We start from the raw sequence: 19,454 nt of genomic DNA, 5'->3' as shown, positions 1-19,454 counted from the left end.
TATGGATAGAATCATATAGTTAACTAGTAATAACTAAACATGATCACTGTAATCATAAATACTTTTATATTTTTATATATTATATATATGCTATATTCCTATCTAAAATAGTGTTTTTGACTTAAAATATATACAAGATTTGATATTTTGTGTGCATAAAATGAAATTTTAACAAAGAATTATGTAGTAAATTAGCAATAACCAATCTTTATTATTATTTATATGTGCATAAGTATATATTCTTATTGTATCAAATATATAATATATGCTTTATATAGGCTACTATATATAAAGTAACTATATGTATATATGCTTTATATTATCTAAATAATAATTTTAATGTTAAAATATTCATAAATATATAGTTACATACTACAGTTAACTAGTAAAAATTAAGCTATAACATTGTTTATATTATAAACAATGTTATAGCTTACATATAAACATATATTTTTATTATATCACACACATATGCTAGATTTATAGCTAAAATAACATTTAAAAATTAAAAATGCACACATGATTTGATATTTTATACACTCCAAACAACATTTTAACAAAGAATTATATAGTAAAATTGTTATAAATCATTGTTTATGAAGATATATATTTAAGCATATATCTTTATATATCATATTTATGCTTTATTACTAGCTAAAATAATGTCTTTTAGCTTTAAAATACATACAAGACAAGACGTTTTAAATAATAAAGCAAACAAAATTTTAACAATTTTTAGCAACGTTAACAGCTGCATAAATGCTTCTACAACAACTGTTTCCTTTCTTTTTTAATTATTTTAAAATTTCATTTAAATAATACAATTCTTATTGCATTATCAAAAATTACATCACTAACTTCATTAAGTTTTAATGAATTTATTTAATTTAATAAAACATTTTCTATTTTTAAAAAAATTAAAAAATTAAAAATTTAACTCTCATAAAGTTATTTAAAACTACAATGCACCAACTTAAAAAATACTAAAATTACATGTGTACAGTACAGTACATTGGCAATGAAAAGAGTAAAGGTATTGGATTGTTCGGGATTGTTTATGTATACAGTATGTTAGAAGGGCACAAAAGCTAAATAGATATAGATAACACTATTATCAGAATTGTCCTAGACTCTTGTACTTGAATTAGGATTGTCCTAGACCCAAATCTTTAAAGTGCTAGGAGGAACGTCGTACACATTGATTATAATATTTTTTTTTATACAAGTTATAATAAAAATTTCTCTCTTAAGTGCTAAATCAATAAGTAAGAAAATTCTCTTTTAGTTATATTAAATTAAATTTATCACTATTACTTAAGTTTTATATAACCAATTAATCAAACAAGAAGAGCATTTTTTAAGCAATTGACTCTTCTTTAAATTAAATTAATTTTACTAATAAAATTCTTTTAATTTTTAAAAGGAGTAACAATTTATTACAAGCATTACATTTATTATTATTTATTTATTTATTTTTAAAATAAAATATTATCGGAGTAATCTGACCTGTAAATAAATCAACGATGTGTAAACTTGTCACGAGTCATCATTTAAATGCTAGGAGCTTAATTCTACTCCTGCAAATCTTGCTTTTCAGCAATGCTCGCTTACTAAACCAAAAAGTCGAATAACAAGGAACATTCTGTAATGCTGTTGGGGTTATAGAAGATAAGATCGTGATCATAAATCATCCAATTCAACTTTAACCATTAATTTATTTACTGCTGCATGATGTCTACATTAAATTTTAATTTTCTTTAAATTCTTATTTAGCTTATAGTGATTTTTATTTATAATTAAAAGTAAATAAATGTTAATAGAGGAGAAGCAATAAATTATTTATAAAGTTACAAATTCGAAATTTCATAAATATGAATTTAGTGTAAAACCTTAGTTTTATAACAGGAACACACTGAATATGCTGATAAGAAGAAATAGTTAATCAATACTAATGGCTTTGACGTCATTCCATTTTGTTCTGTTTAAAAAAATAATAAGGTGATAATAGATTGTTTAATAATAAAAATTATACTTAAATAATAAAATTCTCACAAATTGTATAAATGGCATCAAATTGAATTAAAGCAACAGTTACTTTTTAAATGTGTAATTTAGTTTAATAATTTTTAATAATTATCTTATAATTATTAATAGTATTAAAATATATGTTTACGTTCTGTTTTTGTTTGTTTTTTCAATTTAAATATTTGCATAAAATGATCGGAATTTAATTTTCGTTAAATCATACTTTCCTGTAATAGAGATGTGTTATGTGGCACAGACGACTTTCAGGGGTTATCAAAGAACACGATCATAACATTACTTCTGGAAATGTTTATTTTTAATTAAAATGTTTATCTATTAAATTTTATGTAGGAGATAGTTCGTAGCTTTAATGCAGCAATTATATTTGTTATATAGTGAATAATTATAACAAATATTGCAAAAATTATCATCAGCTTTAAGATTTACAAATATTTTAGTTATTTTTAGTGCTCTTTTTTAGTAAAATTTAACAAAAAATCAATGCTAAATTAATAATAATTATACATTTAAATAATTAGAATTATATATGTATATATTCACACACGTGTATATAAATATATTTATTATTAAAAAATAAGGAAAAAATATTTCATAATTTTGATTCAAAAACTTTAAAAATTTATTAATATTAAATAATTAAGTCTTTCATTTAATTTATATAAACAAAATCATGTCAATAAAATAAGTGACATTTAAATCATTTGTTATGCATTCCATAGCTAATCAATCATTCAGTTGATTTGGATAAGTTGAAAACTACCCAATTGTAATTATGCAACTTGGGCCATATGATTAATATCAGAGCGTGTCGTGTGGAAAATCCAATTATGTGTATTGTAGAGATCCTAATATCAACTATCTTCTCCTGTCACCTTGGTCGATGTCGTTTGTGGATATGTGACAGGAATTGGCGACAATTGCCATTCCCTCAGCGAATGCTTCTAAATCGATCTAAATGATTAAATGTTTAATTTACGATTAAAAATCGATTATCTTTCGTTATTAGCTATTCTTTTAAGCTAACTCTTTAAATTTAAATGGTTTTATCTCATCTGTATCATTCAAACGCTAATATCAATTAAAAGTAAAATAATAAATTATCCTCAGAAGAAAAAGAAGTACAAAAAAAAAGGCAAAAAGTCTCTTAAGAAGTTTAATTAAATTTTAAAATTAAATACTGTAAATGAAATTCTTTATAAATAAATAAAATTTCTAGATATTATTTTAGTATATTAATTAATTATATTTTTAAAAAGTTATACTGTATTTTTTAATAATTTAATATTTTAATAAACATTTTTCAAAATCAGAAATTAAAATTTTTCTCAAATAAGTAAATATTTTGAAAAAAATAGTGTTTAAAATGCCATTAATTAAGATAAAATATAATATTTCATTTCTATTTTAAATAATAGACTTTATTCAATTTTAATTAAAAAAATTAATTAAATTAAAGTTATAAAATACAGATACTTTATTAAATAGATAAACTAAAAATTGATTTTTATTAAAATTAAGTCATTAACCGGTGATAATTTGTTATATTCTAAAATTCTGATAAACATTTTGTTTTAGTTTTCCTAATTACATGTTTACAGTAAGTGAACTTTAATTATATACAGGAAAACTTTTAAATTATTTTATATGAAAATTACCTTAATAATCTTTTTACAGCTTAACATTATATAATAAAATGCTCAAAGATTATTTTTAAAAGAAAATTATTTACTAATATATTTATCTGGAACTAAAATAAATGTATATTATAGATATTAAATAGCATTTAAGAATTTATTTCTCAATAGATAAATGATTCATTTTAAATTTATTAGATTATTTATTTTTATGTAGATCCGTTTTATGAAACTAAAATGTAGAATTAAGATAAATAATGGCCAATTAAAAATAATATTAATAATAATAATTTAAAACAACAAGTCTTAAATAATAATTTTATATTATTTAGAAAGTTGTTAAATATATAATCATATTTTTACTCTTGAACTTTTTCAAGATTTATTTAAAATGAAAAAAAATGACTCCATTATGAATATGATATATAAAGCTTAAAGTAAAATTGTTTTTCTGTGTTTTGCAATCTAAAAATAATTTACAGAATATAAAATATATAAAAATGATCTTATAAACGATAATTTTCTTCAATATTCTGCATCATTATTTTATGACATTACAGCTTTATTTAATTTTTTATAAATAATGTTCAAATAAAATTTGATTTTATAAAAATAATTATGAAAAATATTTATATATATATATAAAAGTAAATTTAAATAAGACATTTTCCTATATTTTAATGTTAATAATTAGTTTGATAAAAATAAAGTCTAAGTTCAAGACAAAAAATATAGATTTATCTAGAATCTCGTCATCTCAACTTCAATTCCATATTTTTCTTACTGTTGGGTATGATCCAAGAGTAATGACTGTTTTTATGAAACAATAACATTTACAAAAATTTTAAAACTCCATATCATAATAAATAAATTCAATATTTTATTTTAATTTGTTTTTTATTTCTTCAAATTACAAAAATATTTTTTGCTGTTCTTTAATTAATTAAAGAATAAAGAAAAGATAAGAAATTTTATAATTAATCCAGCTTAATTAATTTTAACTTTGTTAATTTTTTAAAACAATTAAGACAGTTAAAATCTGCAGACAAACAAAATAAAATTGGTAAAGAAATTTATCCAGAGTATAATTTAATGAATAATAAATAAACAAATACTGTTATTAATGTATATATATATATATATATATATGAATGAATATATATATATATAAAATGAATATATATATATATTCATTTTTTATTTTAAATAAATATTTTATATTTTATTGATTTCTTACTAAATAAAATTAACTATTCTTGTATATCATGACTAGTTGAAAGATTTAACATCAAAAATAATGAAAAATTGAAATAAATGTATTTACTTTTATGTACTTTATTACTAAATATGCTTAAATTTAAATAATTTATCAGAAATTATTTTAAAAAGTAGATAATAATTTAATTATTATCAAAAACAATTTATGTAGCTATCGTTGTTAATTCAAAAGGGAAAAAAATGCTTTCTTAAAATGTATTTTATATGCATTTAAATATTTGGCGCCAGTTGATCAAAAATAGGACAAAAAGAAGAAAAATATAAGCTCAGATAAAGGTTAAAAGGTTAAAAACAGTGTTTAATATTATCTTTAATATTGTTACAGGTGAAAGGGATGAAATGAATTTTATCGTTTAGTAAACATATTAAGTAATTTAAATTTATTAAAACTTTTATAAGTTATTTGTGTTCTTTAATAGGGTTTATTTTTCATATCAAATAAATCTCTTAAACAGGAAATGGAAAAAATAAAACGTTTATGGTGTCTCGTTTCTCATAACATATAAGCTGTAACTAGAAAAAAAAGAGTAAAATTTTATGAGAAAACAACTTAAAATTATATTTTAAAAAAGATATTCTCTTACTAAAAGATATAAAGATAGATATATATATATTTCCTGTATAGAAAGCAAAGTTTTAAAAATAAATTAACAAATCTGATTAGAGGATATAGTAGAAGATAAAGTTAATTAAAGATTGATGTATGACTCTTATTTCATTGATTACATCTTACTGATTCATTTCATCAAAGTTTAAAGCCATTGAAAACAAGGGAAAGTTAATAATTACTACAATCAGTACTTAATTTTGGCGTGGCTAATGAAATTCATTAATATAAGCACCGGTCATTATTTTTTATATATCGAAAACTAGAAAATATCGCACGATAATAAAACAGTTTTACTAAATTAAGGGAAGATAAATGAGTATGTTAAAAAAAGAAACAGGCAGTTAAGAATGTGGATTTATTTTTAAAGCCTTAAAACTGTTAATTCTTTATTTTTTATTTAAAAAAACATTAATTTTACTAAAATAAAATTGATAAAACATGAGGTGGATCATAGTATCAATTTGCTTCTGATAAATGCCTCGAAGTAAATAAAAATAAAGAAAATTGATTGCAATTATAAGCAATATATCTAAAAAAAAAAGGGGGAAAAACTTAAGTAATCAGGAATGCTAGAAAATGAGGTAAAAGCTCTAGAGATGAAGAATATTTTTTTAAATTTTATTATTTTTTTCGGGAGTTCGTACGCAACATCAGAAATTATCAATTTAACTTTTTATCACGTAAGAAAGAAAAATTTTTTAAAGTAATTTTTACGTGTCAAACAATCTCTTCTATAGATAAAAAGATAAATAAACTAAGAAAAAAATTTAAAACAGAGTAAAAACGATCTAAAACACGAGTAAAAATGACACACGCTCCTCTATATATATATACACACACACACACAGAAAAATAATTTAAAATAAAAAAAATAACAACGATACGAACAATTACAGATTTTTAGAAAAGGGCAAAAGTAAAAATAAAATTAAAAAAAAAAAAAGTTAACTAAAAGAGTAAATTCATTCAGTAGAAACTCCACAAATGTATTGCAGTTCATCGATTCCCTCCTATTTATCGTCACCCCCTCTCTGCATTCGACAAATCGACCGGTCTGCTAGTGACGTCAGATACCGTCATGGCGGACGTTGTCGGTTTACGAGTTAGTTGTAAAGAAGGAGGAATTCTGACGTTAAGAATTACTAATCTCACGCTGGAACACAAGGATTCGGCCATCATGTAAACTTCACCCCTCAATATAACAATACTTAAGATATTTTAATAGTTAATTATTGTTAGAAGAGAGTAAAGCATGTCTCTCTTATGTGTAACTGGTGAGTCCTTTTTAACGGATTTTATTTTTTAAAGTCCTTTTTACTTTTTTAAATAAAATTAATAAAAAAAATCCATTATTCTAAATGATACATTAAATTATTCCCTTTCGGATTACTTAAAAGATTTATATATGTTGCAATAATTATTTAAATATCATAAAAACAGTTTAATATTTTGTAAATGATCATTTATAAAATAATCAATTTCCATTTATCAATTCCTGTTTATATATATATATGTTTAATTGAAATTTAATCAAAACAAAATGTGATTAAGTATCAATTACCTTGCAATAACTCTTGGCTGAGTTTATAAAAATAAAATGAATAAAAAAAATTTAATTTCTCATGTAAAAATTACAAAAATATCCAATTTTCTATTAAGCATTTTACATAATAATAATAATAATAATATCTAAGGTGTATTTTTTTATTTTTATTTTATTTAAAAAATTTTTCTAATTTACAATTGAAAAATGTGACTCCTAATGTCATTTTTGTTGTTACAGCTGAGTTTATTATCAACTAAAGTAAATTATTAGGCATATAACTATTCTGATGTGAAGGAGAGTTTATGTAGTACATAATACATAGAAATTTCTTTTTTTTACGTAGAAGCGATACATAAAATTAAATGAATTTTATTAGTTAAAGTCATTCCGAGTTTGACAACTTTATTCTTTTCTTTCTAGTATTTTAAAGTTATAAAAAAAAATTTTTACTTCCTGATTATTTTAAAGTTAATTTATCAAAGGAGATTATTGAAGTTTTATTAACAATCTTGTTTTATTTTTATTTTTTATAAAGAAAATTTAATTTTTCTTAATAAAAAAGTTTTTCTTGTGATAAAATAGTAATTACTTGAGCATAATTTAAATTAATAATCTGTACAAGTATATTTGTCAAATAAATAAAAATAATAATTCCAATTTGAAAATTGAAATAAGAAAAATAGCCCTTTTTAATAAAAAAATGTTTAAATATTTTTATTTAAAAAAAAATAATAATAATAATTGCGTCAATTAAAATTTTAATAATATTTTTACAGATATTATATTCTATTTGAACAGTTATCATTTTAATAAATGATAAATTTTGATGGAGAATTTAAATTGTTTGATTGCATGTTTTTGTTGGGTAGCAAAAATATCAAATTGAAAAGCAAAATAATGCAAAAAAAAAAAAAAAAAATTTTAGAAAAATTTGGTTGATATTTAAAATATAAGCATTAATTTTACTTAAAAAAATGTTAAAATATAATTAAAATAAAGTGTTTTAATTACATGTTTACAAATAACTTTGCTTAAATTAGTGCTTTAATATTAAAAATTATAACTTTAATGTTTAAATTTTAAATTAATAATGTGGTGTTATATGTAATTATTTATATATATAAATAAGGTTATTAGTAATTTGGAACTTGCAAAATTTCTTTTTAAAGGGAAACAGATGATTATAGATTTAGGTATTTAAGTTGGTCAATATATTCTTTATTTAGATTATTATTACTATTTTTTTTTTCTTTTATTGGACTTGTCAATGATCTAACATCTTCAGCATAGTAAAATATAAAGATAGAAGTTTACTTTATAAATAATCTTTATCATTTAAATTCAGCAGATTCAAAGAAAACTGCTGTTTTTATTTTTGACAGTTAAACTAATGAGTTTTCTTAAAGACTGAGAATTTCTTATTGAGAAAAGATGAGAATGTCCTAAATTAAAATATTTAAAATAGTTTCTCCATAATCATTAAATTATTATAAAGTTTTAAATTTAAATGTGTTCTTTCTTGTAATAAAATAATTTTGATTCTTATGAATTTGATTAAGAATTTACATACAAAAATACACAATCTGAGCACATTTTAAAAAATATATTTAGGTAAAAATTATATTTTAATAATAATTATAATAAGATTTATTTTATTTAAATAAACTAAAGTCTGATGAAAACAACAAAAAAGTAAAAAATGCCAGTTTTATAAATTGGATTAAATTACATATGAAATTAATTCTGAAATAAATTTATTATTTTATCAGCCTAAGAACGATTGTGTATTAACTTTTAAGTCATATCTTCTTTAATGATGATTACATTTTGTAAAACAAGTTGAGAATGGGTTCCACATTTATGAAAGAATTTATAATGCTGCTTTTATTTGATCATTTGGTCATCATAATCTTAATTTTCATAAAAGTTTATAGCAGTTAGACCAATAGCTCAACCGTTCAGTAGTTAGATGATATTGACAGTTAAAAACTAATAAAACACTATAACATACTATAAAAAAAATGATGGCAATATATGCGGAATATTTTAAGAGTTTTAAAATTTATTTATAGTTTTTTAAATATAATTTTTTAAAATACATTACAAAGTGAATAATTATAATTTTAATCATTTAGTAACCAGCATATTTTCAATACAAAACTAATTAAAACATTAAAAAAAATATTCTAATATTTTCTAAATATTTCAATAGTCTACAATTACACAATGTAGTTTGTGTTTTTGGTTACGAAATTTTCAGTTTTGCATTTAATAGCATTAATAAAACTAAACCAACAGATGTAGAAAGAATGATATTTTTATGGTATGATGCTATTATTTATAACAAAAAGTAATAAAGAAAATAAAATTTTTATAAATTCCTGCCTCATTTTTGACAATTAGTTTAGAATAATTCTGTTTTTTAAGGGCAAATTTTCTTTTTTTTTCCAAGTTCTTAATATATTAAAAATTTTCTTTCAATAATTCTCAATGCATTTCTTTTTAAAAACTGAATTTTATTAAAAGGAAATGAAAGTAAATTTGTCTTCTATAAAATTAAAAGTAATTTTTTTAAAAATATAAACCCAACCCAATTGTACAGAGAATTTATCTTAAAATAAATTCCCTCTACAAAATAAATATATTTATTTATTTTAATTAATCATTAATAAAAATGAATATGTTTACAATATAATTTTGCACTTTTTTTATAAAATGAATTTGTTCTGGAAAAGTTTTACCAAATTAATTAAAGAAATGGAGAAAACATTCATGATTCATTAAAATAATTAGACAATATAAAGCTATAAAATAATTTAGAAAATACTTATAATTATTAAAAGATATTTTGTTTATTACAAAACATAGTTTTAATAATTATTTTAATTTTTTTTATAAAGAAAAAATTGATGATCATTCAAGAGTTTTTTCATTTATATTATTAAAAACAGATTTATTTTCTATAATAAAACCTTTTAGTTGATTCACTTTTAAAATTATTAAAATTTTTAATTATTTTAAAATTATTTTTTTATTATTAATTAGTTTAGTATGAGTTATACAAGTTATTTATCATTTTTACAAAAAGAAAAGGGCAAAAATAATGTTTTTTTGTTTTCTTATTTCAAAATCTTTCAAATCTTCTATCAAATAATGTGTAGGCCTGTTTTAGTTGTGTAGATTAGAATAAATTAAAAAGTTGCATCAAAGTAATTTAATTGTTTATTAATGTTTATTATAAATCTGTAATAAAATTCATACAAATATTTTGCATTATTATAAAATAACTTTAAATATTTTTATTTAAGTATAAATTTTATTATTATTAACTGTATTAATTGAATTTTGAGTAAACTTTAGATTACAAATACTTTTATTAAGAATGCAAACAAATACAACTGTAATTTTAATAAAAAATAATCTATTTGTAACTTACATAATGAATTATTTATTATGCTATATATATGAAAAATATGAATTATATAAGTTATCATGTTTATAAAAAAAAAGGAAGCAAAATATCTGTTTATTATGTTTTTTTCTCATATTATTTTATCATATTCTTTTAAATAGAAACTTTGAACTTTATGTGATAATTATGTTGAATATTTTTAAACCCTTGGAAAAGTATACTTCTAATCTGTTCACAATGTAAATGGAAAGTGAATTACATAGGAGAGAAAATGTATAAAATTAAACTTTTTGTTAATTAAAAAAAATTTTGATATTAATTTTGGAGTTTCAACAATGTTTATAATCTTGAGATAATCAGAAAATGTTTGAGTTTCGTCTAACTGATGATTAAAAAATGTTTTTGATCTTATAGCATATAAGTTTTGATAGTATTTTTACTGACAGTAAATTATAAGATTGTACAGAAAGCTTTATTGAATTAAAATGATGAATATTGATCAGCATCTTTGCTCTAAAATAATCTTAATAAAAAAGTTATAATGTAGAGATATCTTGATATTTACTTTCAAGGTTTTCATATTATGTAGAAAGTTATGTTTTAACTTTTAATGTAATGAAACTAAAAGCATATACTGTATTTAAAATGGAAAGACTTGATCTGTTGTTAGTACCAGTTCATATTTTATACGATGTTTATTTGAATTCAAAAACATTTTTTTCATGACATTTGCAGATGGAATGAATTGCTATCAGAATTTTTAATGTTGTATTCGGTTATATTTTTCCTTTCTGATAGTATTTAATTCATATTAACATTATTTATTTGTTTATACAGTTTTAAATATTTGTAATTTAATTAAGTTTAAATTTGTTTGTTTACAAAATAGTTTGAAAAAATATACTAAGAATTTTTCTCTCGAATATACATCAACTAGTCAATAGATTTTTTAAATCATATTAATGTTCAACATTTTATTTCTACAAAATTATACATTTATTTTTATTAAATAATGTAAATTGAATTTTACTTGAACTTTATAAATATAGATCTGTTGAGCTCGTCTTCACTTCACATACATTGAAAGAAAGGGAACATACAACAAATTTAGATGCATATTTTTGTATTTAATATTTAAACTTAATGCGAATTTAAATTAACCCCCCTTTTTTTTTAATCAAATTCATCAATTATTAAATAAAGTTAGAGATTATCTCTACAGAAAATTAGTTAGCAGAATTAAAGTAAAGCAGAAAAAATGAAGTTTTTAAAGCATTTAAGTTGAAAAAGATGTGTTTATAGTTAGTGATGCTATTCCTATTGATGGAAAAAAATATAAAACAATTACTAAAAATAACAGTTTATAGATATTTTAAAAGTAAATGTTTTACAATAAGCTCTACTTTGTATATAAACATGCATTAACATATCTTAGGAAGGATTCTTTGATATATGCATATGTCTCAAGCTTAGTAAGCGGCAGAAATTATAAGACACATTTAGACAGTTGTTTTATTCGACACAGTAGCTACTATCATGCTATAACATTTATTTTGCAGTTACAGTATATATTTATATTACAGTACATTTATACAGTATATATTTTATATCTTTTTGATTTCATTTTTCAAAACAGCTTTGTTTGCTTATTGTATTAAATAGTTTTTTCCCTCTATGATGCAATTAAATCATTAATGTGTTTTCTTCGTATTGCTTTTTTATTTGGAAAATCTTGTTTCGTACTTTGTTGTTTGTTTGTTTTTAACTATTTTATTTTCTATACAGTAGGATATATCACATCTTTATTGTCTTATGGAATATTTTAAATTGATCAGATTCTCTTTGTTTTTTGCTACAGATATATTGTAGAATAAGTAAAACAAAGTTAAGAATTTTTTTTTAGAGTTTCTATTAAATAATTAATAAGATTTATGTTTATTTGTTATATTTAAATCATTTTATTTATCATTAAAAGTCCATAATACATAAGTAAAAGCTATTTAATTAATATTGTTATCTTATTTCAAAAAAACTTTAAGATAAAAAAAAAATTTTTATAAGTTAGAAATTTAGATTTAAATCTTTTTGAAAGCTAATATTGTATGTATTCAAAACAATTTTTTTGTTTATAAAAAGTTTAGCATTAGCATTTAATATAATGTAACAATTACTGTATATAATAAATGACACAAATACATATAATTTAGTTAATATAATATTTTTAATATTGATTGTAGAAACTTAAAAAATTTAATTAAATAAGAAAAAATGTTGTTGCTTTGAAAGATTCCATTATTGAATGGAGTTAGAATAATAATACTGTTGGTTTGATAATTGTCAAGTTCATTAAAATATAATTTTTATAACTTTATGATCATTTTTTGTAACCATTATATTTGTAATCCAATATTTATCTATGTATTATTGTAATTGGGAAATACCATTGAACATATTTGTTAAGTCTTTTCTTTAATGCATTGAACTATATGGGGTTATAATAGTTCAGATTTATAACTAAACTCAATTTTTGATTTAATAATATACAGTTCAGAGATAAGTGTAATTCTAATAGTTTTCTTAATATTTTCAATACTACAAACATGTCCTTTCCTGTTATCTATAAGAGAGATTTTGTGATTAGAAAAGATGTTTTTAACAGTATTGAAAGTTATAATAACATAGAGAAAATTTAATGCTTTATAGTTTATTACAAATTTTTTTAGTTTTATGATTAAACAACTAAATTCTTAAAATAGCAATATAATTTTTAAAAAAATATGTAAATTTTATATATTTGTAAATATCTTATGACAAAATATTTTAGATGAGAAGATATTAAAATTAATTTTTTACAACTATTTAATTAATAAAATTCTAATTTTTGTAACTTAATCGTAAGTTATTTTCTAAAAAATATAATTTTTGTTTGTTGTAATTTATATTCTATGTTGATTTTTGTAAGTATTTTAGAGAAATTTGCACAATTGGATTAATTTAAATCCTTAGCCATTTATAAAATACACACTTCACTAAAAATTAAATCAGTACTACTAAAGAAATTCTTAATTTATTTAAAGCTGAAGGAACTAAGAAAAATGCACATCAAAAATTAATTTTAATATGTCTTTAGGTTATGCATATTTCATTTGAAACTGTTAGCCATGATATAATGCAAAATATTTTAAACAATTATCAAATTTCGATGTAATGATATCTGAATTTCAATATTAACAAAACATTATTGCAATAAAAATAATTTAAAATCTAATATGTAACTTGTTAAAAAATTGAATATATTAAAATATTTTATAACCTGAAACAATATTATTTTTTTCAAGAATGGAATGAGAAAATTCAGTTTTATCAATTATATAAAATAATGTTGATATTGATGACTATTAAATTTATTTTATTGATGTTTAACCAAATTTTTCGATTTAATGTAATTAAATTTAAAATATAAATATATTTTAAGTTTAATTACGTTCCTATTTTTTATTTTACGTAAAAATATTCAGAAATAATTAACACAAATATTTTATATGTTGTTAAAGTTAATTTTTAAATAATGCATTTTAAATTTAAAAAAACTTTTTAAAAATAATTATTAAAATAATTAAAATTTACTTATTAATTCTACAATATAAGTGGATAATTCTATAGGCTAAATCAGGGGTTTCCAAACTATGGCCTGTGAGGTCAGTTTATCCAGCCCACTGCCACACCATGCCACAAATAAGTTAAAATATAATCATATATATAGATTGTAGATGAACTTACTATGTAAAAAAAATTAAAATAAGTATAAGTAAAAATGCCAAAATAGGTCCAATCTGATTTTGCATCTGACAGTAATATAATTTTTAGATAAATCAGTTAAATAAAAAATTTGGCAACTTTTTGTGACTGGATATCACAGCACTTTTTGTATAAGTACCGTACCTACAATTAAATTTTTAAGAAAAGCGATTACAAGCTTGCTGCAGCGATTGTGCTTGTGTATTGGTAAATAAATGTGTTAGTTGTCCTTATTTTTTGTGTATTCACTGTACTGTATTGAACAGAATGGTTATGCGGCCCGCACTTGTCATTCTCTGTTATCTGGCCCGCTAAACTAAAGGAACTATGTCTAATTAAGAAAGATTAATAAAAATTAAAAATGAATAAAAAGACATTAAAAAAATCAGCAACATTAACATTTAAACTAGTAAAAGCAAATTAAAGTTTTATTTAATTAATACTTCTAAAAAAAATCTCAAAATTTCTAAATGTTGCAATGAAATATTTTTAACATACAAATTACAAAAGGAAAATCGAGTGATGTGAAGATGTGGAAACTTAAATATGCAATGTGTTTATGTTCAAAGAAAGAGATCATCTAAATATAAAATATCATTAAGATACTTAAAGATAAAAGAAATAATCAAATTATGATCTGAATGCTATTTAGCAACTTTAGCAGAAATAGTATTGATAAGAAGAGTGAGATTTTTAATTAGTAAAAAGAAAATTATTTGCACTTTAAATATGATTTCTGAAGGATTGGAGAATTAGTAGTAGTTTAAATCAAAAACAATAATAAACTTAATTGTGAGGGATAAAATGTCAGATAATTCAATATAATAGCTCTCTCATGGAATATCAATGACTGATTAAGCTAAAGTGGATGTTTTTACTTAACATATGTTACATAATGATTTACAAGTATTTTATATATATATATCTTTAGTAGAAATATAGATTGTATTAATGAATGAGAAGTGAAAGTATTTATTAAATTAACAATAAATACTAAAACTGTATTTAATGATACAAATATAAAAGACAAATTGACAGTATCTTAATTAAAAAAAGTTTGTTGTAATGACAGTATTTTTCTGAAGAGTATCATTTTCACTACGCTTACATTTTGCTGTCAGTTTTTCTCTAAATGCTTCATGTAATAAGTCAATATTTGTTTGTACTGAAAAGAGTGTATGATGTCTTCACATTAATTGAGAAATTGGAGACAAAATTAGCTTAGATTATATTTTGTTTGGGGATTTCCCAGAAAATCTAAGATAAATAATTTTCTTAAAATAAGTCTTTAAATATTTCAGCTATTTGTTGATTTCTTTCTTTTTTAAGTCACTATAATAAAGTTTATTTTGATAAATTTATAATACATTTCTTCAACAATGATTATCAGTAGAAGCAAGTATTATGGAAAATTTCTTCACAAATTTCAGTTTAAATATTCAGATAAAATTCAGTTTTGAATTAAAAATGTTTGTGTATCAGACAATTTTCAATGGCATTTGAATATACACAGAATTAAATATATATACAGATTATATAATAAATAAAATTATACATATATAAATAATAAATTTAAAATATTTCATTTATTTATTCATGCAAAATTATATGATTTCTAAATTTTTTTGACTCATCAATATCCATGTGTCTACCAGGCTTAAAAATATTAAGACTTTTATAATTTTTCTCTGACAAAGCCATGTTTAATTCTTATTGACATATGTAAAGTTATTTACAATAAAGGGTAGAATTTACTGTAAACATAAATTTAACTAAAATCTATTCTATTTCCATAATTGTTATTATTAGTTATACTGCTTTGCCTTTTCAATTAGATAATTTCTTTCATATATATTGAGAACATACTAAAATATCCTGTATGGTATATCTAGATGAGTACTGTGATTTATTAGTGCTGGAGATGATAATGAATGATAAAGAGAAGCTGTTAAATCTTGAGAAGTGTTAGATATTGCTTGTTGTATATATCTAAAAGTCTAGTGAAAGCTGAATGTTTCATTTTGATTTTAGATGAGAATAAGAATGCAGTCACTACTATAATACTGGCATAATGTACTAAATAAACACAACTACATATCAATAAGCAGCAAAAGGTTATTGGTATGTAGTTGTGGTTATGAGAATAAGAATGGTCTTCAACATTGCTTTGCTGTTGAGAATTTCATAAATTTATTTAGAAAATGATATAATTCTCTTAATTGATTTATAAAATCTAAATACAATTTTTCATTGATGTGATATCACATATTCTTTGGTATAGGAAAGAGTGGAAGAGAATCTCTAACACATTAAAATAGAATCCCACTAAGAGATGGAGACAAATTTTGAAAACAAAAACTATGAAGCAGGAACTATACTGAGTGAAAGTTCTGTAAAAACTACATTACTCCTGTCTATGCAAAGAGGAGAGCTTCATGTGCTTTCTTCTTTATGTTTATAATTTTGTGTTTGAGTAGTATTTAAAAATTTGTTTTTCATTCTCAATTTTTACACAAAGATTTAACTTAGGGTCATTTTCAGATTTTATTATGAGAATCAAACATTCATTAAACACTTACTGTTGGTAAAAAAAAATTTGATTATATAATTCAATATACAATGATACTTCAAATTTAATTCATTTTAGGAGATTGTTGAAAGTCCAAATCAATTTTTCCCATTAGAAATAATGGAGAGTGAATTAATCCATTCCCAGACACTAAACAATACTCATTTTGATAAATTTAAACATCATAATTTATCATGTAATTTAAGGTAAGAATAACATAATTAAATGTCCTGAATATTGAATTAAAAGATAAAAACAATAAATAAAATAAGTAAATATTGTAAAATGAAATAAAAATTGCATTTACTGGTTGCACATTGTTGTCTTTGGCAACTTAAACATCTGTCATGCATGTACTGCTTTCATGCTTTGTGATAGTTCTTTTTTCATCTCAATAGTTGATACAACAACCTTTCTCTTAGACTTCATTGTTTCCACATTCTTCTCGGATGCCATGGTTAATAGGTATGGCTCATATATATATATAACCAAACACAGCAAAACTAAAACAAAAAAAAAGCAATGAAAACACACATGCATAATGCAAGAGATGCTTTCACAGTGAGAGCAAGAGACAACAGATGGCATTGAGCACATAACAGATGGCATTTTTATGCAGCGAGTACATTTTTTATTGTGCATCAGTTCAAACATAAAAGCATCGTTTGAACTCTCTGGAGTTCAAATGATTTGAACTCTGGAATGTTAAAAGTTAGAATCATTTGAAGAACAAGATACCACAGTATTATATTACAAAAACACTAAATTTAAATCTTATATTTAAATCATCTGTTCATATGATATTTTTAGGAAAATAATGATTTTGCTGTAGGAATTGATATTTCAATAGACATATCTGCAATATTATTAAGCAATTTTATTTTAATTATTATCAATGGCTTTTCAATTGTTAATCCTGTTTCCCAATCATTGAGAAAGCAAAATCCCATGAGATTCAAAAACTGATATTTTGGTGGAATTCAATGCACAATATATGTATGGTTTTTATTTTCTGCTTCTGTTTTACAATAAACTAGTGGATTCCTTAAGTGTTCCAATTGGTTAAAATACACAGAGTATTTGGTTAAAGTCAATAGAGTCAATAGATGAAATGGCATCCATTCATTACTAGAAGTCTTCATGATTGGTTGAGATATTTGCAGACTGCCAAAGTGGAAAATTTGTGATTATGACATGTTCCTGTTTTCTGAATTGCAAAGGGTGATTATGAAACAGGCTTTAAATTAAATGTTCAGTTCATAAATTAAACTAATACAAACATAGGACATTTATATTGGCATCATTAGTTCAAAAGAAACAATGTATAGACTTGAGAAAACTTGTTTATTCTATCACTTATTGTAGTTTTGTTTAGGACTTTGTTCCTGGGATTTTGAGACCCAGGAATTTTGGGAAATCAAGTGTAATATTAGCAAAAGTTTTCCTAGAAATGAGACAAGTTCCTGGTAATCCCAATTATAGAATGAATAAATTCTAAATTATTAAAATGTATTAGGCAACTTATATGGTTATATCATAATAAGTCACAAACTGCTATGTTTACTTAACAAAGTCATTGGGCTATCAAGGCTGATTTGGATATTTTTTGTAGTGTGATTATACTAAAAACCAGGTATTTTAGTAAATCTTACACAAAAAATTTTGTCCTTTTTTCATGTCGTCAAGAATTAAAGGATTGCCTGTTTTGTATTTTACCATATTATTGCCATTATAAGCATCCACAAAAAATTTTCCAGAGGGGGCAAAGCTTGGAGAAAAATATTTATATGAATAAATTTTTATTTATTTAATTTTTTTGTTTTTTCACAAGTTAATTAAAGAATATAGCATTGCGTCAAAAATGTACCATTATTGGTGGTATAAAGTTATGTATCTCAATCACTTTTATGATTATAATTTGTGGAAGTTTTTAATCAATCCAAGGTAGGAGCAAGTGCCCTGTTTACCCCCTCTGTAGACATCCATGATGATGGTAAAATACAAAACAGGCAATGCTGACCTTAAGTGAAGATGATGTTCTAAGTGGACTTCTGCATTTAACTTGTTTAGAAAGTTTTCATTTAAGACAATATTATAAATCAGCTTATCAGATATGTGGGTTAGAGTTGACATTGTTTATGAAGTTCTGAATATCTAGATGTCTTCTCCATATGATTAAAACTTTCTGAGACACTGAAATGGTGCTTAAGTCAGTGGAGTCACACCTCATCCAAGTATGCTTCTAACATCTGTGTCTATGTCAGATACATTGATGATCTGCTAATTGTGTGGAAAAGACTCCCCGACATTCAGGAATTTATAAACGATGTCAACTCTAATCTGTTTTGACTCAAATTAAAGCTTGAACAAGAACTGATGCATATTTATTTGGATGTTACAATCACACTAAAGAGCTGTGTTTTTATAAATAGTTTGTAGACAAGGTTTCCATTATAAAACTTTTTAAAATTTATTTAAAAAAAGTAATTATGTAATTTATTTGCTATCTATTTTTTGCTTTTTTTAATAAAAGAACTAAATATCACTTTTAACACTCTTAA

General features: G+C 21.9%; 1 protein-coding gene across 3 annotated transcripts in view; it reads left to right on the top strand.

Moving 5' to 3' along the window:
- The first annotated feature begins 6,626 nt into the window (after nucleotides 1-6,626).
- unc-13 overlaps nucleotides 6,627-19,454 on the top strand; it is a 347,436-nt gene continuing 334,608 nt past the window's right edge. For all 3 annotated transcript variants that reach the window (XM_067268874.1, XM_067268872.1, XM_067268873.1), the window contains exon 1: nucleotides 6,627-6,842. In XM_067268874.1, the coding sequence (XP_067124975.1) occupies nucleotides 6,821-6,842 (22 nt within the window). In that variant the 5' untranslated portion in view covers nucleotides 6,627-6,820. The remainder of the gene's footprint in view (nucleotides 6,843-19,454) is intronic.

The sequence above is a fragment of the Centruroides vittatus genome, unplaced genomic scaffold (genome assembly GCF_030686945.1).
Source record: "Centruroides vittatus isolate TY-2023 unplaced genomic scaffold, ASM3068694v2 contig_341, whole genome shotgun sequence".
NCBI lineage: Eukaryota > Metazoa > Arthropoda > Arachnida > Scorpiones > Buthidae > Centruroides > Centruroides vittatus.
The sequence above is the reverse complement of the archived record's forward strand: the minus strand, read 5'-3'. Positions and strand labels throughout refer to the sequence as shown.